The sequence below is a fragment of the Syngnathus acus genome, chromosome 24, assembly GCF_901709675.1.
Source record: "Syngnathus acus chromosome 24, fSynAcu1.2, whole genome shotgun sequence".
In the NCBI taxonomy this organism is placed as follows: domain Eukaryota; kingdom Metazoa; phylum Chordata; class Actinopteri; order Syngnathiformes; family Syngnathidae; genus Syngnathus; species Syngnathus acus.
Window position 1 is genome coordinate 4,083,182 of NC_051108.1, and position 21,878 is coordinate 4,105,059.

Genomic DNA, 21,878 nt, shown 5'->3' on the forward strand with positions numbered 1-21,878 from the left:
TCCAGTTTTTCAGGAATATAGTTATGTGTTTTGCAGTCCCAGTCTTGTAATTGAGCACGGCGTGATGCGCCACTGGCCCCGCCCCCAATGACAGTGCACATGCAGAACTGCAGATGCTTACAATCGTTTATTATTGACACATTAGTCATTAGCGGACAAAAATACAGATTACTTTGTCTATTTTTGCAACCAAACATATAAATAAATGATTGAGGAAAAAAAAAAAAAGAATGACAAAAGACATAATAAAGTTCATGGTTTTTATTTGAAAAAAAAAAACAAAAACAAAAAAAAACTATAGCATGTACAACTTGGAATGAATGTAAACTGAACTCGGATGTAGAGCGGCGGCATGCTCAACAGCGTGCGCCGTCAACACAGCATGCCGCTCGCCCGTCCGAGTCGAGAAACAGAAGAGAAAAAAAAAAGTGAAGGCCAGTGATTCTCTTGCAAGAAAACAGGACAGACACTCCATCTCAGCGAAAGAATGAAAAAGAAAAACAAATCAAAGAAAGAAAGCTCACTGTAAGACTCTTGAAGTCCCCCCCGCCTCCTCCTTTTAAAGGGCAGGACACACGACTACTAAGATGGTCATCCATATAACCCCCCCCAAAAAACAAAAAAACATGCCAAAATGTTTTTGTTTTCTTTTTTTTCTTTTTTTTACACTTTTTTTTTTTCAATTTTAAACTGGCAAACAATTAAGTCCCATTTTACTTTATGTTTAATGAGACAGATCCTGGAATATTCTCTCATCTTAACATTACAGGGTTCCTCTCCAAATACAAAAAAACTGTACCAAACCATCAAGAGAACAGCGTATAGAGCCCCGGACGTTGACGTCACGTATCCCACAATGCACTGCGCTAAATGTAAACAAAGCTGCTTTGGCAGTATAGAAAGCATGTCACTCCTTTTTGAGTAAACGCAAAAGCCACAATTTGAAAATGGTAGACAGCAAAAAAAAAAGAAAAAGTGACGAGCACTCTACAGACTACCATTAACAAGAACCAACATGTTGTAAATGGACAGCAGTCATAAAATATTTGTTACTTTTCAATGATGGTGAAAGAGTGCGCCACCGTTGCAATAAAAAATCTAATCGACCGAAATGTTGCCGACTAAACAGCCGCCCGTGCAATTATTATAAGTACACACGCCTGAACGCTAAATTTGTAACCTGCTAAGCTAATGCAAACTCGACAGAGAAAATTATAGAAATCATTCCATGGCAAGGCGTGCCGGCGCTACTTTACTGCCACTGTGGTAAACGGGAATAGTCATGTGACGTCCGGGGCTCTATGGTGGAAACAGCACACTCTAGTAGCCCAGAGGAGATTTAGGTGGGAGGAATATGGGGGGAGGGGGAGACGGGGGGTGTTTGTATGTGCTCCGGTCTCAAGCTTGCATGCACAAAGAACAGAAAAAGAGAGATATAGCGGAAATGACCAGCCCGGACATTTACCACGAGCAAACGGAACTGGACACCAACTTCTTTGCTTAAGTCTGAAAGTAGTCGTTACAGGGTGGATGTTATTATTTGATCAGTACTGATGCTAAATTGATTTCCAGAGGAAGGAAGGGGAGGAGGGAAGGGAGGGGAAGGATCACTAACCATCTTTTTCATGCAGATATTTTTGTCTATTTTTTTTTTTTATTTCCCTGTGTGGACAGAAGGATATTGTATTTCAACATTCAATTATTTTCTATACAGAAACAGTATGAATAAATGAACTTTTTTTTTTTCTCCAAGAGGTAAGTAAAACATTTGGATTTTTTTTCCCATTTTTTTTCTTTTTTCTTCTAAGAGGGAACAGAATAGGGTGGGCAAGCTTCACTTTGCAGTCATCATCTGTACAAACTCTGCAGAAAAGAGAAAAAAATAAAAATACATGAGCTTTGTGAGCGGGAGCTTTGGGAGATTGTCGAAAAGTAGGGCAATTCACTTAATGGACATAATAAACAACACGATGAGCGCAGAGACAAATTTTTTTTTTTTTTGCCTCCATCTAATAACCAGAAGTGACATATTGTCAAGTGCGCCGAGCTTGTGTCGCCCTCCCACATTTAATAAAAACAGCCGACTGACAATCTCACTTATGTGCTTCACATGCAGGGGGTCTCAATTTAAATTGAAGATATTTCCTAGATATATACGACATCCAGTTATATCTGATTGGCCGACTACAGTACTAGGTTACTAGTCATAGCTATGTGTTTACCTTCGTAGTTGACCTGACCGTCTCCGTCAATGTCTGCTTCTCTGATCATCTCGTCCACCTCCTCGTCCGTTAGCTTCTCGCCCAGGTTCGTCATGACGTGACGAAGCTCTGCGGCGCTGATGTAGCCGTTTCCATCCTGGACACAAGAAAAATATTAACTCCACGTATGATTTATCTGTAGTGCAATAAATTTGTTCTTAAGTAGGTCTTAATCGATCTTTGATTTATTTATTATTTGAGTTTTAATCCAAATAGTGTGGAATTTTTTTGCATTTTGGAAATTTCTATACATACGACGTACCTTATCAAATACCCGAAAGGCCTCACGAATTTCCTCCTCGCTGTCTGTGTCCTTCATTTTCCTTGCCATCATGGTCAAAAACTCTGGGAAGTCAATGGTTCCATTACCTGGAATAATCAATAAAGGCGCCATTTAATCCAAATGGCAATTACATCAAAGTCAATTTAGCTAAGTACAGACGACATGACCCCAACATTAAGCTGATGAAAATCACTAAAATGAAAGCCTTCATTGCAGAGTTCGGCCGCCATTTTTTTTCTTTCTGTCCTAACGATGGTGACACAACAAAAAATTATACACTTTTGACAAATGCAACGACAACAAGGATGAGAAGGATGGGTGGGTTGGGGGTTGTCGAGGGCGTGAGAGGGACTTGTCTGTGTCTTCCTTAGGGAAGCCCGGCGAAGATGCTGCATATGGAGGGAGGTGGGGGTCGGTTGGGGGGGGGGGGGGGGGGGGAGACCCTGAGCCACTCATCCATAATGTAGACAGAGCATGAACAGCTGGAAGGCTGGATGAATCAAAGACTCATGGTAGGAAAACCCAGCTGGAGACATGTGGATGGAGGAAGGACAAAATGGGAGAAAGTGGAAATGGCCAAGGGGTTTCCCACCCACGCAACATGGGTCAGACCATTTATAAATCCATATTGTGTAGAAGTGAAATATTTAGTTGCTTTTAGGACTAAATGCAGACATGTATGATATAAACATCTATTAAAAATAAAGGTCTGATGGAATTACAGTTAAAAGGTCAGGGACACTCAGGGCAAAGCACCCAGAGGGATTAGCCCTGGGGTGGGACAGACGGGCGAGGGGATTGTACAGATTAGACAATGACAGAGAACGACTTGAGATAAAAGAAAGCCACGGATGGAAATGTAGGCGTGTGGGCGGGCGGGGTGGGGGGGGAACAAAAAGGGATGCGGTAATGTGATAGGGCAGATGGTGATCTCGCGGCCCAGGGTAACAATCTAAGGACCTGTTATCTAACGCGAACAAGAGCCGGTTACAAACGGGTGAGGATGGGAGGGCGAGGGGAAACAGGGAGGGGGGTGAATGGAGAATTTAGGCAACCTTCCAGCAACAGCGCCCCAAAAGCACCGCAGCGACAAGATAGAGGGATGGACGCAAGGAAGTATGTGAGGATGAGCGACAGAGTGAAGCAAAGGGGAAAAAAACTAGAGTTGAAGATGAGGGAGATGCGAAGAGGAGAGTGTAAGGAGTGAACCGAGTGGGAGATGGTGTGATTACACATAAGAGGCGCTCTGACGCAAAACTAGCGAAGGCTGAGGCTTCTCTGTGCTCTTGAATGTGTGCTCATTGTTTTTATTCTTCTGCATCTCTCCCAAGCCTCTTTCATGAAGGCCTTTTAGGCAGTCACGAGAAGTGCTTGCTTTTATGCCGATCATCAAAAAACATTTTGTTTTGTACCAATCTGGTGTTTAACATTTGACTTCCAGGAAGGCTGATTAAGTCGATCTCTCTGCATGTGCATGTACTGTAATAAAAAAAAACTATTTCAGTCAAACTAAAGCTGTCACCCTCTGATACATTCGCTTGAATGTGCCGCTTGTTTGGTAAATAAAGGTGATTTCCAATGAGCCGGCTTACATCTCACGGCTGCCGATGTGGGTACTGGATGTGCAAAGCTAAGAGCGGCCTTATGTAACCACTTTTATTTTCCATTACTAGCTTCATTGCTGTCTGACCTAGATTGCATCAGCCCAGGCAGAACGAGGGGATGTTGGTGATGGTGTGTGCGCAAAAAATGCTTGCTTGCTCCTCTTGGGTGGAAGCAAAAAAAAAGTGCTGGTGGGAGGACGCTGTGCTAGCCGGGCGGCCAACCTGTGCCGCAATTGATTCCTGCTCATCGATGTGGTCCCGTTTACGAAATCCTATAAGCGGGTCAATGTGTTCTCACGAGAATCTGACAGAAACTCGTGCGAGACGTGAGCGCCGTTCTCATGCACTGTTTTCCAGCAACTTGAACTGACTGGACGTGAGCTAACGGTTAGCAGCTAACAGATTATGAAGGACTCTATTGAGGTCAAGAACAAAATTCTCCGAAGAACCGCACAACACTGACAGCTAATCTTAAAGTTTAAGTCCTCTTCTTCTTTTCTTGCCTTTTAGTTGTGACAAAGTAGAATGCGGAAGTTGAACTTTTGAACCCTGGCTCTTTATGTAACTCCCATTTATGATTCTTGTATTGTGCACTTCGGTCGTTATCGTTATGAGACAAGCTTCTCTATTATATTGACCTGCTACTACCCACAGGCTAAATGTGAGTGATACTACATGGCTCACAAAATGGAGGTCTTGATTCCCCTTTACCGTCATCACTCAACCGTTGAAGAAATGCGGTCGAAAAGGCCGTACTGACCGTCAGCGTCCACCTCATTGATCATGTCCTGCAGCTCAGCCTCTGTGGGGTTCTGTCCCAGCGACCTCATGACGGTGCCAAGTTCTTTGGTGGTGATGGTGCCGTCGCCATCCTTGTCGAATAAGGAGAAGGCCTCCTTGAACTCTGGCAAAGAGAAGAGGCACGATAACATGAAGACTGGGAGGGCTTATGTGGCAAAAAAACGAAGAGATAAATAAACAGCCCCATTTTTTAATTAAAAGGCTTAAATTCGTGAAGGGTAAACGGCGATTGAGTGAATAGAACCCACAGCGTATTTAGGATTAACCTTGGAGCGTTAGCAAAAGCTAATTAGCCACAGAGTTGGTGGGATGGAGCAACATCCATATTGAGAATTTAAGCCTACATGATTTAGCGTGAAACCAATTGGAGACGCCATGTGAGGTGGCACGTCCGTCTCACGATTCCAAAGTTGGGAGTTCAAATCTAAACTCGGGCCTGGAATTTGGCTGTCTAAAGTGTAAGCTGACATTTTGCTCCACGATATGCGGTAAAGAATTCGGGTAGATGAATGTGGGTCTTACTCCTGTTAATACTCCCGCTACTAAATCCCATTCATTTTTTTTGCAAAGCTAATGCTTTTCCAAGGGAGTGCAAAGTCCTTCATTATTCCGTTTTATTGTATGCCGTGATAACAGCCGCGTTACGTAACGGCTGCGAGAGAAAAGCTTCATTGACTAAATTGCAAAGGCGCCGGTCATACCTGCAATCTGCTCCTCTGTTAGTTGGTCGGCCTGCGGGTGGAGAGAGAAAAAAAAAAAAAAAGAAGGGGTGGGGTGAGCGGGGGTGGCAAACAAACAAGTTACTCAGCACGCGCATTTTCCAAAATCCCAGATGTACTGGTCATCACATTCCACATCATCCCCGCCCACCGTCACACGTTTCAACACTGAAGACTGTGTTCAGGGTTCTATCCTGAAATAGAATGGACTCATGGGGGATGCGAACATGTACTTTTCCATTTTTTCCTTAGTCCCCCCACAACACATGATCTGGGTGTGCTAAATTGATTAGATCCTTATCACGTTTTAATGACTTTATGAGTCCATCTCATTTCCTGCTCAGTTTGATTGCTGTGAAAGCAATCGCACACATGCGGATGCCGAAAGCCACTACGTTAAATGTCTTTGTGTTTATTGTGTTTGTAAAGGTTGACTTGAACCATCGACAAGGCAATTTTATCTTTAGGATGTAGTTTTAAGATGCAGGTCAACATAACTGCATCTTCCAACCAGCAGGGGGCAACAGCTACTAGCGACATTGGAAAAGATTTGCTGTCATTGACACACCCGACTGATTTTGTTGCGAAAAAAAAAAAAAAGAACATACACAGACAATTACATCACAGATGTACACACACACATACGCTGGAGCCTCTGAATGGCAAGCTTCCTTGACACCAAAACTTTCCATTCCCATGGCTCCAGTAAATTAGTCACAGTTGCCAGTTCTGCCTCCAAGCCAATTCCCACAGCGGTTTGGTGCACTTAAATGAGTGTACCTGCAAATTAGCTCCGGATACAGACGTGCATTGAGGTCATCATTGAATCCCAGAGATACGGAAAAACAAAAGTATGGAGCTATTTTTGTCCAGTCTGGCCAGTAAATTAGCACGATAGGTTGGATTAGAAATAGTGGCATGGACCAGCAGACTTAATAGAATGGTCTTTAAAAAAAAAAAAATTGCTAAACATGACTAAAACAAGTGGTGGGTGGCATTAACAATCCCCCCCCCCCCCCCCCCCCCCCTTCGCAATCACACAATGGAGATATTCAGTTAAATCGGACTTTCTCCGAATGGCACGCCACAAATTGACCTTTTCACTCAGCTATGCGAAAAACAAAATGCCTTCCCTCATGATTTGAGTAGCAAACAAGCGGATGAATCGATGGAGCCAGTCAAGGATTGTGAATAACCTCGGCAACACTCATTGGATTAGCGGACGTGATTCAATGACTTCCCCGGCAAACAACACGGCTGACTTTTTTTTTTTACTTCCTTCCTGGTTCTATTCTGTGTTACGTCAAGAGGCAAAACATGCTGAGTGATGTCACCTAACTTGACGAACGTTCATTGTTTTAGCATTTATGCCAGGACTTTTATCACCCTCTTGTGGTAATTTCAAACTGCATTATTAATAAAGCATAGTTAATGTTATAGTGGAACAAAAACACAAGGTTTGTACTTCTAAATTATTTTTTACCCCTTTAGGAAATAATCGGAAAGTCAAATCATCCATTCCAGAGTCAAACATCATCAAATCTTTGTATTGTATTGATTTTAAAACGTGTCGCTGTCATACAACTATAAAATATGGCAATCTGTCAACAAAAGTAAATCTATTTGTAATGACAGACACTAATAACAGCTGACTTAACAAATCGACATGCTTCCATTTTCCAAGCTATCATTAACTTGTCATGATCACATTTTGGAAGGTGCCACTGCTTTCGAGCTCCCCACTGCATCCTGCGTTGTCATGATGCATTGCTGCTAACTTCGGGGTGTGGGGTTTGGTGAGTCACTGCTAGATCTCCTCCCTTGGATTCAGTCCAAGCTGTCAGGTCTTCTTCACCAGTGCTGCAGCCACCAGGCCTATCAACGAGCCCATCCCTTCCTTGACTCATTTTTTTTTTTTGCATGCTGGTCCTCTGAGCAAAACCTCTTTTGGTTATTTCCTCCTCTATTTCCTCTCCACATGCCACTTGGAGGAAAACTCCCTGTGATTCACGATCCTTCGACAGATTGCAGTTAGTGCGCTTGGTGACTGAATGGGGGGGTTGGCCATGAGTGGGTCAGCCACACCCACTGTTCAGCCATCCCGACAGCATTGCAGTCCAAAGAAGACTGCAGCATGCTAGAGCTAGTTCACTGGGCCAGGGAATCCACTCAAGTTTCCCCACTTGCACTCTCATATGATTGCACAGGGTTCACATGGTTAGGTCAAAGGGTATAAATGAATCTTTTAACGACGCTGATGTCGAGTCATTATTAGCCAAGTGAAAGGTGCAAAAGCAGCTGTCACTCTGGCAGATGGGCGTGACACACATACACACAGTCCATTCATTCTGACACCAGCTCCAACACAGTCAGCGTGACCCACACACGCGCTCTTTGTATGGAAGCGCTCGACAAAAGACAGTGAGGCCTGAGTTGAGAGAGGACGAGTGTAAACAACACCAGCTTCCCGACACCCTGCGGACAAGGCCGGTTCACCATATGGCCGGGTACTCCTCCGCGCCACTCACGCCAAGTAACTGGGAGCGTACACGGGACATGGCAAGGTGTTGGCCGGCAAGCGTGTAAATTATTCATCACGGCAGATCAGATGTCCTTCAAGTTACAAAACATGCATCGGGAAACAAGAGCGGAGCAGAAATGAGATCAGGCCTCAGCGTGGTCAATACTTGCACCGCAGTGGGGGGGCGAGGGGGGGGGGGGGGGGGGTTACACTTCAGTGGATGCACTGCTGCAGACAAGGGGCTTAAACTTTTTCAAGGGAGGCAGGCAATAACAATCCACAGTTAACTGCGCAACATGAAGCTTCATTATAGCCAATACCAGAAATAGGACATCTGATTGCTTCAGCAGAGGGATGATAAGTCATAATCACAGGAAACAAAAAAAGTACTATATTTCAAAACTTTTTTTTTTTTTTAAATCTACTTTAGTAATCTTTTATCATTAACAATGCATCATTATAATAAACTTTAAAATGTCTTTGTTTAAAGACTGAGAGCTATCTCATGATTCCAAACCCCCCCCCCACACACACTAAAAAGCGTCCATTTTGATTTATGTTTTATGGCACCAAACATGGTTGCTTGCCTTAAAAGGGCTACCTCAAAGACTTTTACAGAGTACCATAACCATCTAAGGGCGTTCTCCTGATGTTAGCGTGTGCCTCTGTCAACTTATTTTTTTCATGGTAAAACGTCAAAAAGATGAAGGCTATGGACATCAAAAATACAAAGAAGCAAAATATTCCATTTCTAAGCAACCCTGCTTTGATTAAAGACAAAAGAGAGCATTTAACACGTCATAACGCAAAAATATAGATCCATGAAAGACTCCCAATAGGCTGCAATGCTGTTATACCACGCATATTATTTCATCCATTAATTACACCGATGACATGGCCTGGCACCGCTAGGCCTCAAGAAGAAAAAATAGAACCCCGAGAAAAAGACTCCGTGGGCAAAGTTCCACGGAATCAAAAAGAAGGCCATCTCCCACACTTCCTGCATGTCCTAAAAGAGAATAATGTCAGCGTGTGCCTCGAATAGCGGCAAGGTAGGCGTCCCAGCACGCCTGCGCTCCACGGGCGCATTGGAGCAACGGGACTCGATGTACTTGTGACTGCGGAATATGAACGTAATAACTCAATCCGGTCCGGTTATTACGATCGTCCAAATCGAAATACAAAGTGTACAAATGCTGCAGAGAAATAAAACAACCCGGCAAGCTTTCTTATCGCCCCTTTCGAATTGCGCAGTTATGAGGAAATGCGGTTCGATTTCATACATGCGATACAGTCACATATATTAACGCATTTGAAATCGAATTCAAACATCTTGCAATTTTGACATTAAGGGCGTACACAAACACAATGAGCGTTTTTGCGGGCGTTTTCCGCCTGTCCGCATAACAAGTGATGGCGCTAAAATACATTCGAATTATTTTACCCCCACTTGGACTCGAGTTTATATTTCCCCACAGATTTAATTGAGGTTTAGCACCGGACGCAAAGAATGAATGAGAATACATACCATGTCGGATGGATTGTGTGCTTGTCGGTGTGTGGAGGCAGACTAGGAATGTGCTCGTTCCTTAGATGGAGCTCCACTGGCGGGTGAACGCGCGTATATTGCCGCGGCCAGAAAGGGGGGGAATTGCTCTGTGTATCCCTCCGCCAACACGCGCACTAATCACTCACTTCCTGATTTCCACATCGATTCCTTTTGCGGCTGACTGTATGCAAATCTTCAATGTGATGCTGCCTTGTATTAAATGATATATTTGTCAAAGTATTAGAGTATATTTATTATATTATATTAATTTATTGACAAAAAAAAAAGCAGAATAAAGCCTTCAGATAATAAACGTATGGTTGATATAGCTACTGGAAACCAAGAGGCCAAGATTTTTTTTTCTTTTTTTTTTAAAGGTTGTCGGACATATTTCAATGTTTTGTTGACATTTATAAAACACAGAAAATAGCCATTGTTTTAAGGCACCTTTTGTAAAATACAAACTTGGCTCCTTTTGTACACAACTCAAATGCCTGTGATGTGTTGTTTCAGAATATTTTTTTAATGAGATAACAGATAAAATACATTATTTTTTATAAAATCCAATCCAAAGCCATTGTCAACAATTTTTGTAAAAAAAAACAAAAAAACCCAAAACAACAACCAAATAATACTTTGTGCAAAACAAAACCTACAACTTCTAAGTGTAAATTATAATAGATAAATGTATGAACTCGTAATTGGGCATCAAAGTGTATCTTTAAACGTTTAAAAAAAATCAACACTCTTATTTTGGGAGGTATTTTTAATTTGTAGACAAAGTAGTTCCCTAGCAAAAGCACTAGTTTGCTTCCGCGCAAGGATCCCGCTAGCATAGGAAGTGCCATGGTTGAAGCTGGAGAATTTGCGGTACCCGGCATTGTGAAGTCGCTTCTGATTGGCTACTTCAGACCCGCAATATTATACTCCATGTGTCGGCTCTTCTCATTGGTCACACGGGACCTGCATTGCACCAGGCAGCGGCGTTTGATGGGAATATAATAAACATAAATTTAGAAAAGTTGAAAAGTAATGTACCGTTCAGCACTGGTCTGCGAACGCCTTATTTTCTAATCCCTTGACATTATGACGACGGATATAAAACGTAACTATTTTTCATTGGCCCGCAGAAAATGATATGGGGAGAGTGCAGATTTACGATTGGCCGCTACAAGTGTGTCAGGCCCGAGTAAAATCGACAGCTTTCATTTCGGCATTGCAGGGTTTCTCCTTACGTTGGTACGTGTGATGACTAAACAACTTTACCTCTCATTTCCTGCGGTGTGGCAGACAGTTTTGACATATTGTTCCTCGCGTCCCAACACACTTGTAAGTCATGTCTGTCAGAATGGGAGTTTGACTCTATAGCGTCACGTAGTGGCCACAGAGCAGAAATGAGTCACATATCTATGAATATGTCATCTCATAATATCATATTAGCCAAGTATGTTAAAACACACAAATTTGTCTTCGGTTTTTTGGAGATGCTCTAGTACTGCAGTAGCTGCTATCTGGGAGGGCGCTGCACTGTGGCTTAAGAAAATTTAGTCATAAAAAAAAAAGTGTCCAGTGGTGTGGTAACAGTGATCGACAGTTTTGCAAAGTATTACGCAGTGTTTCTTTGGTGACCTTGTTTCCTGTTCCCTGAGGCGTTCAATTTCAAGGCTTGTCTGGTGTTATTTTCCAAGGATTTGACCAATTTTACTTCATAGCATTTGAAATGTCGACCGGATTCAATAAGGAAAGTGTTTTGAAGGAGGGGCACTTCTCGGATGCCTGCTGCACGGGACCTCTTTCTGCTGAGCACAGCGATACATGTGGCTCCACATCAAGAGGGATTAAATCAGTTGCTGCTCTGTTGCACTGTCAGACATCAGCTTAGCTGCATTTACTTATCTGTGCTGTAATCATTTAACTGCTGATTAAAATATGACAGCAGATTCAATTCAGGCTGCACTTGTATTGGATATTTGCTGACAGCTTTGTGAAAATTCACTGATTTTGCCCCCCCTCTCTTTAAACAGCACTCTATCAGGACAGGACTTGTTTCTTTACCATCTGTGGTGGAATCAGACGTGCAGTGTGGTTTGCAATAGATTGGATTGTAGATTTTACCGAAATCTTGCACAGGACTGGGTATAATGTATTTTTTTTTATTAATATCTGAAACTGGAACCTAAAGAGAGTGGGATAAACCAGACATGACATGCACGAAATATGACAAAATTCTCACTGAGGAGATGAACAACTCATCTGATGGCCCCTCTCTTTCACATGGTGCTGTATACAGGCGGGGTGGGAAGAAAGAGAAAGGTTTGGGAGTTTAGAGGTATAGTCCCTCCGGTGTGCCTTCTTGCTTCTTGTACAAGACGTTTTCCTTGGATTTCTTGAAGTCCTCGTTGGTGACTTTCATGCGGCGTTCCCGCAGTGCCATGAGGCCTGCCTCTGTGCAGATGGCCTGCAGTGGACAAAGACTTTATTTTGCTGAAATATTTTGCTGAATCATTTATGATAAATGGAGCTGAGTGTAGTGAAAACAAATAATTTAGTTGCCTTCTTCTGGCAAAAATGCACGTCATTTCTTAACATGCCACATGAGGGGAGCGGACAAACTTCCAAGCAGTTATTGACACTAATAATATATAAGTATAATATTCAGAGGTCTCCCTCTGGGCAGCCTCAAATTCTTAGTTTTGACAAACACTGTACAAGGTATTCAAACACCAATCTAAACTCAAACCACAAAAAAAAAATATTGGGAAAATGAATTAATCTGACAATGTCAACAAAACTGAAAATTGTCCTCTTAATTTATCGCACCTTAATGTCTGCTCCCGACAGATCGTCCTTCGCCAGAATGAGGTCGTCGAGGGTGACGTCGTCAGCCACTGTCATGCGGCTCGTGTGAATCTGGAAGATCCTCCGTTTGGTCTTTTCGTCAGGCAGGGGGAACTCAATCTTTCGATCAATTCGCCCTGAGGGGAACAAAATTAAAACAAAAAGCACTGATTACTACTACAAATAAGAAATAATAATAATAATAAAATCAACAAAGAAAAAAAAAACAATTATCTACAAAGGAGTCCAACTGACCAGGTCTGATGAGGGCCGGATCCAGAGTCTCTATCCGATTAGTAGCCATGATAACTTTGACGTCGCCCCGCGAGTCGAAGCCGTCCAGCTGGTTGAGCAGTTCCAGCATGGTCCTCTGGATCTCTCTCTCGCCACCAGAGTTGGAGTCATACCTGTGCGACACAAACACGTCAGACGGCCGCCATTCCGTCCTGAACGCCGCTTACGACGAGAACGTCTTTGCACCTCTTAGTCCCGATGGCGTCGATCTCGTCGATGAAAACGATGGAGGGCGCGTGTTCTTCTGCCACCCTGAAGAGTTCTCGTACCAGCTTGGGCCCGTCTCCCAGGTACTTCTGGATGAGCTCGGAGCCCACCACACGCAGGAAAGTGGCGGACGTCTGATTGGCTACGGCCTTGGCCAGCAGTGTCTTACCTGGTGAGCAAACATTACGCATTAGAAATGTTCTAGCAAAAAAACAGTGACCACAATGCATCATACCAGATATGCTTTGAATGTGTAATGATGCTATAGATGACTTGTACAACTAATTTTGAAACAGCTAGACTAAAAATGGCCCTTTTGTGACACACACAGCGTGTCTCTCAGTCAAAATGTGCCACTTCACCCTTCTTCCTTGGCAGCACGATGCCACAAGATAGCGCCACAGGCCTGTATATTGAAACCGAAGTACTTCTTAAACGGCGCTTTGGCGCCATCTAGTGGACGTGTCAGTTTGGCTGCGGCACACGGTATTATTGAGAGGATGAATCAGCGCAACAGAGAATGGATGGTAGATTGATTGATTGATTGATTGATTCCCTCCAAAATCTGAATAGGTGATTTTATGAGTAGTAAACAATGTGTGGAAGAATATTAATGTTGTCCACTTACATGCACTGACAATAATTTCTTAATACTGCAACCGCTACTGTATGCTCACCTGTGCCAGGTGGTCCATAGAGAATGACACCTTTTGGCGGTTTTATGCCCATTTCTTCATAATACTCTGGATGTGTCAGAGGAAGTTCCACTGACTCCTGGAAGAGCACCACACAACCACACACAATCAACCTATGGACTGGGGATTTAACAACTATATACAGTATTACCACGTAGACATCCACATATATTAAAAAAAAAATGCAGCCTTTCAATATGCATTCAAACGCTCAGCTGTTAGTATTTCCAAAACCTTTATAAAATATACAAAAAGATTAAATGAAACAATTTATTTACTCTAACCTTTATCTCCTGGATCTGATTGTCCAGTCCCCCGATGTCAGCATATGTTTCTTGAGGGGCCTTCTCCACTTTCATCACAGTCACCAATGGATCCGTGTCATCCATCAGCACCCCGATCACAGCATGAACCTGAAGGAGAAACGAGATGAATATCAACCTTATCAAAATTTTGAATGACAAATGGAGGAGCTTCATTGAACATTACCTTATGGTTAAGCAGGACTGAGCACCCTGGCTCCAGCAGATCTTTATCCACAAAGGACAAGATGCTGACATAATGCTCAGATCCAACTGAGGTGGACACAATAGCATGGTTGTCATCGATGATCTCTTCCAGAGTTCCCACAGACATGGGTGTCCCTCGCAGGTCGTCCACCTTGGACCTCTCCTCCTGTGACGCAAAGACAACTTTTTTATCCAGCAGCTGCTCATATCTAAGAATTCCTATATATTCAATATGTTTATAAGACTTACCTCTTGTTTTTCTTCCAGGGGTTTCATTTGTTCCTGGTTTCTGATGAACTCCTCCTCCATGAGGAGATAATCCTTAATCCGCTCCTGCTTTAGTAGCTTCAGGCGGCACTGAGTATGAGGGGTGACTGAAATAATCAAAATCATTTCAGAATGATCAGTTACATAAACGCACAACATTTCTACTGCTAGAGTTTGCACCCAAACTGATTTGCAAGTAAAAACGATTTTAGTTGGTTTTATTTACTTACCCAGTGGTAGTTTACTGGCAGCATCTGGTCCTTTTGTCTTCTTCTTCTTCTTGCCAACTCTAGTGGGAATTGGGGGCTCATATTTCTTTTTCTTATCCTGAAAAAGTGAAACGTTTATCAAGCACCATAACCAAAGACTTACAAATAAATACAAATTTGAATGGAGCCAACATGGGGGGAAAAAAAGTCTAAAACTAACATAATTTTAATGACGAGAGGAAAAACATAATGAAATGAACATGACATAACACGTGAGTGGATCATGCGGTGTAATATAAACAATAATAATAACATAAGCAGGTTATTGTTACCTTAAACGTGCAATGCCAACCTTACCTTATCATCCTTTTTGCCTCCCCCTGGACCGTGACCGCCGCTCTGGCTTTGACCCTTGAATAGTCACACGTTGTTTAATATTAGTGTCAGTCATACCAAACTATAAAGATGTTTCAATAACAGACAAGACAGAACTCGCGACCGTCCAAATCGACTCTCACGACCCACATATTAGCTCCGTTCGTCAAAATAAATGAACAAGTACAGAATAAATAAACGTTCTTAAAAGGAACCCCACCCGCACACAGGATGTAAAGTCACTATTTTCACGAAGAGATTTTAAATGACATCGCAAGAAATGACAACAAGATGACAGAAAAGCTAACGCTAATAGCATCAGCTAAAGGCTGAAGCAGTCGTTAAAACGTGGTGCTTTTTGTGAAGATACCAAACAAAAGTAATCGAATAAAAACAATACATTGAATACGACTACATCATATTCTATGTTGGTCCAACATAAAGTATTGCAATGTTACTGTTCGATAAACCTTTCGAGGCGTAGAGAAAATTGCTTGCTCACTTACCATTGTTTCTCGTCGCTTGGGAATGACGTCACGGAGTCAACGAACCACTTGCTTTGCCTCGTTGTTTTGAGTTGCCCATCATATGGCACATCGGCGCTCTACCGCCATCTTGTGTTTGGAGTGCAGTTCTCCTATATGTACAGTATTTATATCTAATGTAGTATATATTACATTGAAAAAAATGACCATCAGACGTGTACTATCAATTTTTGTTTGTATTTCTGAATGTTTTAAATCTTTCCGTACTGTATTGTACAGAAAGAGTACATCCACACTTATACACATATACAAACAGGTGTCATCCTAAACTCAAGAAACATGTCCGAAAAATGTACTTCGAATTTTTGTTTTCTTACCTTTATACTTGTGAATGGCATGCAGTCAAATTTGAGCTAAAATTGTATCATGAATAAAGGCTAGATCAAACGAGTAGTTATTTTCAATACTGTATTCTGTTCCCTCTCATGATGATGATGGTGTAGCATAAGGTCATTCAATAAATTTGGAAACTTATTTTATATTCTGCTTGACACTCTAATTTTTGTAAATAAAAGACAAATCCCAGCAAAACAGCCACTTTATTGAAGTCAGTTTTCTCCCATCCTTGTGAAACAGTGCGAGATGCTGTCCAGTGCATGTACTGTAAAGTACTTAAGCGCAGTGGAAGTCAGCTGTGCAGTCGCCTATGGCAAATAAGCCTTTTAAAGCTTAGATACAAGGGAGCAAAGCAAGCTTCTATATCGCCATGGAAACTGAATACCCTGGGGAAGAACAGTCCAAGAAACTCAACCTGGCCTACATGTGAAATTCCTGCAAACTATCATGCATCATTCATGTTGTTTGTCTACACATTTGAACAAGAAATACACAGTATTCAAATCTCCAAGGAAGCATAAGTCTGTTGATTTTCCCTCTCCACGCTCATCCTCACGCTGATTAATATCCAATGGATCCACTTTACTTCTCTCTATCTGTCCATGCTTGTCTCAGCAAGCCGGTTGTTCATGATGCCGAGAGCCCCCACTCCTCCCGAGAAGCCGTTGTGATGTGAAGTAGGACCGGGCTGGCGCGTGTGTCCTATCGCCATCTCGGAAAGCTGCTTCTGCATGATAGCCAAGTTCACCTGCAGCAGACATGAAATAAAATCAGATGAGAAAGAGCCACTTGTGAGTCGTGTCGGCAGTAGTTATATCTCTGAATCCACTTTTGTTCCTTGCCTGTGTTAATTTAAGTGAAGAAAGATCGCAACAAAGTGCGGCTGACAGGTATAAAACTACTCCCATCCTAGTCACACACCAATTTTGTCTTTTGTTGGACATTACAGAACTGTGCAGAAGACAGTGAATCACTTTGGCAAGTAGTTTGAGCCCAATGGCGCTGGCAGCCCCCACATTTTCACTCGCAGAGGACTAATTGGGCCATATTGTTGCTAGGTTACCAAAGGCACTCTTCTTTACCCTGTGCATCAAATCTTGCTGGGTTACATTAGGTTAGTTAAAAATTCACCCCCCCCCGTGTGACCGATGAATAATACAAGTAGAGCATACAAAGTGGATCAGGAGTGGTGGCGTAAAATATATATTTTAAACTTCAGTGTAGAGGGTTAACAGTCAGGAATTGGATTTTGGAGCCAGAGTTATGAGTATTCGATTAAACAATAGATGCAGCTGTGTTTGCACACCACTATCAATTTGAGACTTCACCATGCATGCCTCAAAATTATTCTCTGTGTGATGTGCCGCACTACATTTCTATGTTTGAATGAGGTGTTGTGTGGACAAGGAAAAAAAAAAAAAGCATAATAAAAGAAAAAAAAGAATCCGAAGATGGCGGATAATAAGCTGACTGGAAAATCAAATCATCTCCATTATATTAAATTGGCCAGCTACAGCCAATGTTGTGATTGAACTGATTGGAGTAAAAGTGAAAAATAATTTTCTTGTTTTGCTTATTAGCCTCCTTATCTGGAAGTGTATTTTCTTTTTAAACCAGACTGGAAAAATAGCAGTAGAATAATTTCTTTAATTGAAAGATGAAGCTCGAGAGGCTCAAACACATCAATTCTTGAAATATACACTCTGATGTTTGGAGTTGACATCTCTTGGCGCTTGCATGTTTTTTTCCCCCTCCCAATTATATTCCAACTTCCTCCCACATTATAAAAACATGAATATTTCAGCCAAACTTTCAATCACGTTATATTTCCAGACAGTCTGACATAACAGTTTGTTGCTCTTATACAACATATTTGCTCTACTTTATATTGTTTTCTTCCTCTGGTCACTGGAGCATATTATTCAAATGATTCTGATGAAAATGAATCCATAGTTCCCTTTCTACTTTAAAATATAATCGGGAGACTGATTAGAAAGCTAGCGCCGTGCACGTGTTCCTCTTATGTGTGAAGTAGTGTCACTTATGTAAATTTAAAGACAAATGGCTCCAATGAAGAGTTGCTCAGGAGCTTCTCACAATAGGGATGGACAACTGTTATTCGGAGAAATGTCACAACATTAAATTCATAGCAAATATATTAAAAAGATATAAAGATAGGAGTGAAAAGATTACACATGTTCTGACCTTGTTTGCTGCGAGAAAGTCTCTCATAGAGATCATCTCTCCAGACATCCTACGTCCGGCGTCAGTCTCGCTCTCGTTGACGGCATCGGTCTCTATGGAAGGTTCGCTGCGGGCTCGCAAGTGGCCCGGGGCCACCACGTTCCGACGTGGGTGACGAAGAGGGTGGTGACCTTTCCTGGAGTAACAACACCTACACGGGGCTTCGAGTCGCCCTAGCAGCCAGTTGAGGACTTGCTTGATGACGATGGAGATGACGTTAAAGAGGGAGTAGATGCAGCAGACCCCCGTTAGGGTGAACAAGAAGTTTCCCAGTTGGTACGCTGCCGTGGCGTTGCCCTCGTAGATGAGCCGCTGACCGCTCACCATATCTCCAAAGCCGATGGTGCTGAAGGCCACGAAGCAGAAGTAGAGCGAGTCCAGGTACCCCCAGCCTTCAGCTGCAGAGTACATGAGCGAGGCACAACAAGAGACTAAAATGGCCGCCGCTCCGAGGATGAACATGACACAGTAGACTGAAGGCTTCCAGCCGGCGAGATCCTCCCCTTTTCCACTTGACCTTGCACGGACCCCCTGACCATTGTGAGGACCAACCTCCCCCTTGTTATGGCGGTGCTCATAGCAGGACTTGAGGACCACGGCGATCACGGTGATGACCCGCTCGAGGAAGAGGTTGAAGAAGAGGATGGTGGCTGCACAGCCGAGAAGGCCATAAAACATCAGAAAGATCTTCCCTCCAATTGTGGCAGGTGTGGTCATCCCAAAACCTTGGACACACAGAACACATCTTAAAAGTCCCGCCCGACAATATTACAATGTTTCCTTAAAACTAGAAACAACACAACTTTAATTAACCATAAATGTTTTGGTCTAATAGGTCTTAAAGGCAAATAAATCACAACTTAATATAAAAGACAATTTATTATTTCAACTCCAGCAGTCTTTAAGCGTTCCTTATGACAACTTTGACAAATTGTGCTAAACAAATATGTGGCTTAATAATTCATACTTATAATTAATTTTTAATTCAGGAGACTGACCAAAACAAGAAATTTTCTGCAAATCGAAAACTGAATTCCCCATTGCATGCCATGTCTATTAGTATTTGATTAATCCACTTAATATTTTTATTTATTTGAGGTATTTTCTGCACTCACCAATGGTGGAAACCACAGTTCCCACAAAGTAGAACGCTCCAGTGAAGTCCCATCTGGGTCTGATGTTGTCCACTCGAATCCCAGCCACATTGGCTTCCTCGTAGTTCCTGAGGAAACTGTTGAGCTCTTTCTTACTCAAATTATAAGCCTGCCTGAAGATCTCGAACCTCTGCGTCCATCGCTCCTTGGCCTCCCGCTCTTTGGGCTGCTCCAGCGCGGAGAAGACAGCTGCTCCACAAAACAGATAGAAGATAATGAACAAAGCCAGAAGCAAGAATCTCGCATTATCTTCGTTAATTGGACCGCAGCAGCAAGCACTTCTAAGTGCCATTATTTTTTTGTCCTCCTCTTGGCGCAGCGGGGGTGAGGTTCTTCTCTCATGATGCTCTCCAAATAAGACGCGCGCTCACAGTCGAAGAAAGACGTGCGCAAATATACATAAGCAAAGCAAAAGATGGTTGCCTTTTCCACATCTGGTGCGTCTTGTTGCGCAAAAGACACGACGAGAATTGCGCAACAACCTGTGGATGTCGTGCTGTGGTGCGCTCGAGTCCTGCCTCTCCAAAATAAATGCCCCCCCGCCCCCACCTTTCCAGAGCGCACGTTTTACGCACGACTGTGAGGGACGACACCAACACCACTGACTCATTTTAGTTGCAAATGCAGACTAGGGATTAAATTGCACAACATAATATAATTTGTACACTTATTTGTTTTGTAAAAAAAAAAAATCATAAACTCTGCTTGGTTGAGAAACCTACAGTTTTTTTTTTTTTTTGGTACAACAGCTGCTAATTTGTTTATTATTCTGTCACATCAATGCAGCTATTAGCATAATTTAATTGACTGTTTGCAACAGAGAAAATAGAAATGATTAGAAAATAATGATTAATTGGAATGCGCTGTAAATAGATTTTTTGCATGCATCGTCATGTCACTGAAAAAAAAAAAGCTTCTTAAGAAGTTAAAAATCAGAATCTGTCTTTTGCAGGCATCCAATTACATAATTAAAGTTGTTTGTAAAATTATTAGTTGAATGTAAATATTGGCACAGAACTTTGTTACAAGTTCCAAATGAATTTCATCCACTGAGAACCAGGTTTTAAATATTAGCCCTGGTGCAAAATGTGAGGACCCTACTAATACAGCATATTGTTTACAAAGTGACATCTTGACATTTTCAAGCTCCTATGAGAGATTTGCACTCTTGGCCTATTTAACAGACGACGATGTGAGCAAATGTCAAGAAAGGAAAGAGTAAATTATTCCTGATCAAAAGCAGGGACGACAAAAAACTATTTCAAAAATGTTTAAAAAACTTTTAGCACGTTATATATTTCAAATATTCTAAATTAATTTTTTATTAAGTGTTTCAAACAAAACAAAAGTCTGGCAAATTCTCACCTATGCTATATCTTAAGTGCTCCTGCATAAGAAAAACCCTTTGGAGCCCATCCAATAAGATCTTGTTGATTATTTAAAACAAATAGGGCTTGGCAATGCTTCTTACATAAACTCGATGTTCATGTTCGTGCATAAATGTCTTTGAGAAAAATGGCTGTTGACAAGCACAGATGTGTGTGTGTACATATTATTATTATATTATACTGGTACATATTCAGTAATGCATTGTGGGTACTGGTCCTTGGGGGTGATGTGTTGCCCAAATTTTATTCGATCAGAAAAATACCCATAATTAATTGTTCATCTATCAGAAAAAAATAAATAATTTCTTATTGGATGGCAGAAAGCATCCACTTTTTTCTTTCAGCTGTTATTTGCTCATAATTCAGCTTGTCACGGCAAAGTGTGTCTACCTACGCTAGTGGATACATGAGTATCGGTCATTTGAATTCAAGTGAGCCACTTTTACGAAATAAAAAAAGCTGCAACGCTGATGATGTTGATGATGAGGTCAGTGAAAACTGCATATCAAATACAACAGATTGTATTCACTCTGTTCAATGGGTTTATTAAATGTCACTTATGCATATTGTATTCAAGCGAAACAGGTAAGATTTTTTTGTGGGTTGCTATAGAAATTGCAAAAAAGTCGCCAATCCTTTGCCTGCAATACCTGTACCAGACTCATAGATATTACAAAACTTCCAAAATGCCACTTTCAGTTGTTTATTTGAAGATTTACTCCCCCCTCAGTCTCCTTTTTAATATTAAAATACATTATTTCTCGGGTTAAAATCTGAAGGTAGACTAGATACGTAATTATCATTCTGAAAATGTCAAAATATACTTTTCAGATGATCCAAAATTTAAGATCAGATTTTAAATCAGAGCCTGTGATCAATTATACAAAGTACCCCACCCCACAGTATATATATAACAATACCATTCTGTTTCCATGACAACGTATTTTCCTGTTAGGTGTTCAACGGCATTCTTATTTTTATTCAGAGTTCGTCATTGTCAAACTCGTTTCATAAAAGCAAAACACAAATAACTGCCACTGGATTGATTCACGTGGCACCCAGAAATATCGATTTTATTT

At 41.8% G+C, this 21,878-nt stretch overlaps 3 protein-coding genes across 3 annotated transcripts; all 3 read right to left on the minus strand.

The window, feature by feature from the left end:
• Positions 1-246: 246 nt before the first annotated feature.
• LOC119117989 (calmodulin-1) lies at positions 247-9,835 on the minus strand. The gene is made up of 6 exons (XM_037244665.1): positions 9,718-9,835; positions 5,651-5,681; positions 4,909-5,052; positions 2,524-2,630; positions 2,223-2,358; positions 247-1,863 (listed from the first exon to the last, which is right to left on the minus strand). The coding sequence occupies exons 1-6, from the start codon at positions 9,718-9,720 to the stop codon at positions 1,835-1,837; spliced, it is 450 nt and encodes a 149-aa protein (XP_037100560.1). The 5' UTR covers positions 9,721-9,835; the 3' UTR covers positions 247-1,834.
• Positions 9,836-11,870: 2,035 nt separating this feature from the next.
• On the minus strand, positions 11,871-15,709 carry LOC119117983 (26S proteasome regulatory subunit 4). The gene is made up of 11 exons (XM_037244657.1): positions 15,639-15,709; positions 15,115-15,168; positions 14,779-14,875; positions 14,531-14,655; positions 14,262-14,447; positions 14,057-14,185; positions 13,755-13,851; positions 13,057-13,246; positions 12,832-12,983; positions 12,559-12,713; positions 11,871-12,196 (listed from the first exon to the last, which is right to left on the minus strand). Exons 1-11 carry the CDS (start codon positions 15,639-15,641, stop codon positions 12,062-12,064), a joined length of 1,323 nt encoding a protein of 440 aa, XP_037100552.1. The 5' UTR covers positions 15,642-15,709; the 3' UTR covers positions 11,871-12,061.
• Positions 15,710-16,199: 490 nt separating this feature from the next.
• Positions 16,200-19,928, minus strand: LOC119118269 (potassium channel subfamily K member 13-like). Its single transcript, XM_037245146.1, has 3 exons — positions 19,373-19,928; positions 18,219-18,982; positions 16,200-16,761 (listed from the first exon to the last, which is right to left on the minus strand). The coding sequence occupies exons 1-3, from the start codon at positions 19,701-19,703 to the stop codon at positions 16,606-16,608; spliced, it is 1,251 nt and encodes a 416-aa protein (XP_037101041.1). The 5' UTR covers positions 19,704-19,928; the 3' UTR covers positions 16,200-16,605.
• Between the last annotated feature and the right edge of the window lie 1,950 nt (positions 19,929-21,878).

What these genes read in the sequence shown, in the direction of transcription:
- LOC119117989 (XM_037244665.1), bottom strand. An exon ending in AACAGAGGAGCAGATTGCAG is followed by an intron (nt 5,053 to 5,650) that starts GTATGACCGGCG and finishes TCTCTTTGCCAG; the next exon opens with AGTTCAAGGAGGCCTTCTCC. An exon ending in CCTTTCGGGTATTTGATAAG is followed by an intron (nt 2,359 to 2,523) that starts GTACGTCGTATG and finishes TCTTGTGTCCAG; the next exon opens with GATGGAAACGGCTACATCAG.
- LOC119117983 (XM_037244657.1), bottom strand. An exon ending in ATCAGATCCAGGAGATAAAG is followed by an intron (nt 13,852 to 14,056) that starts GTTAGAGTAAAT and finishes GTGCTCTTCCAG; the next exon opens with GAGTCAGTGGAACTTCCTCT. An exon ending in CTATGGACCACCTGGCACAG is followed by an intron (nt 13,247 to 13,754) that starts GTGAGCATACAG and finishes TTTGCTCACCAG; the next exon opens with GTAAGACACTGCTGGCCAAG.
- LOC119118269 (XM_037245146.1), bottom strand. Translation starts at nt 19,703, where the DNA reads ATGGCACTTAGAAGTGCTTGCTGCTGCGGTCCAATTAACGAAGATAAT. An exon ending in AACTGTGGTTTCCACCATTG is followed by an intron (nt 18,983 to 19,372) that starts GTGAGTGCAGAA and finishes TGTGTGTCCAAG; the next exon opens with GTTTTGGGATGACCACACCT. An exon ending in ACTTTCTCGCAGCAAACAAG is followed by an intron (nt 16,762 to 18,218) that starts GTCAGAACATGT and finishes TGTCTGCTGCAG; the next exon opens with GTGAACTTGGCTATCATGCA.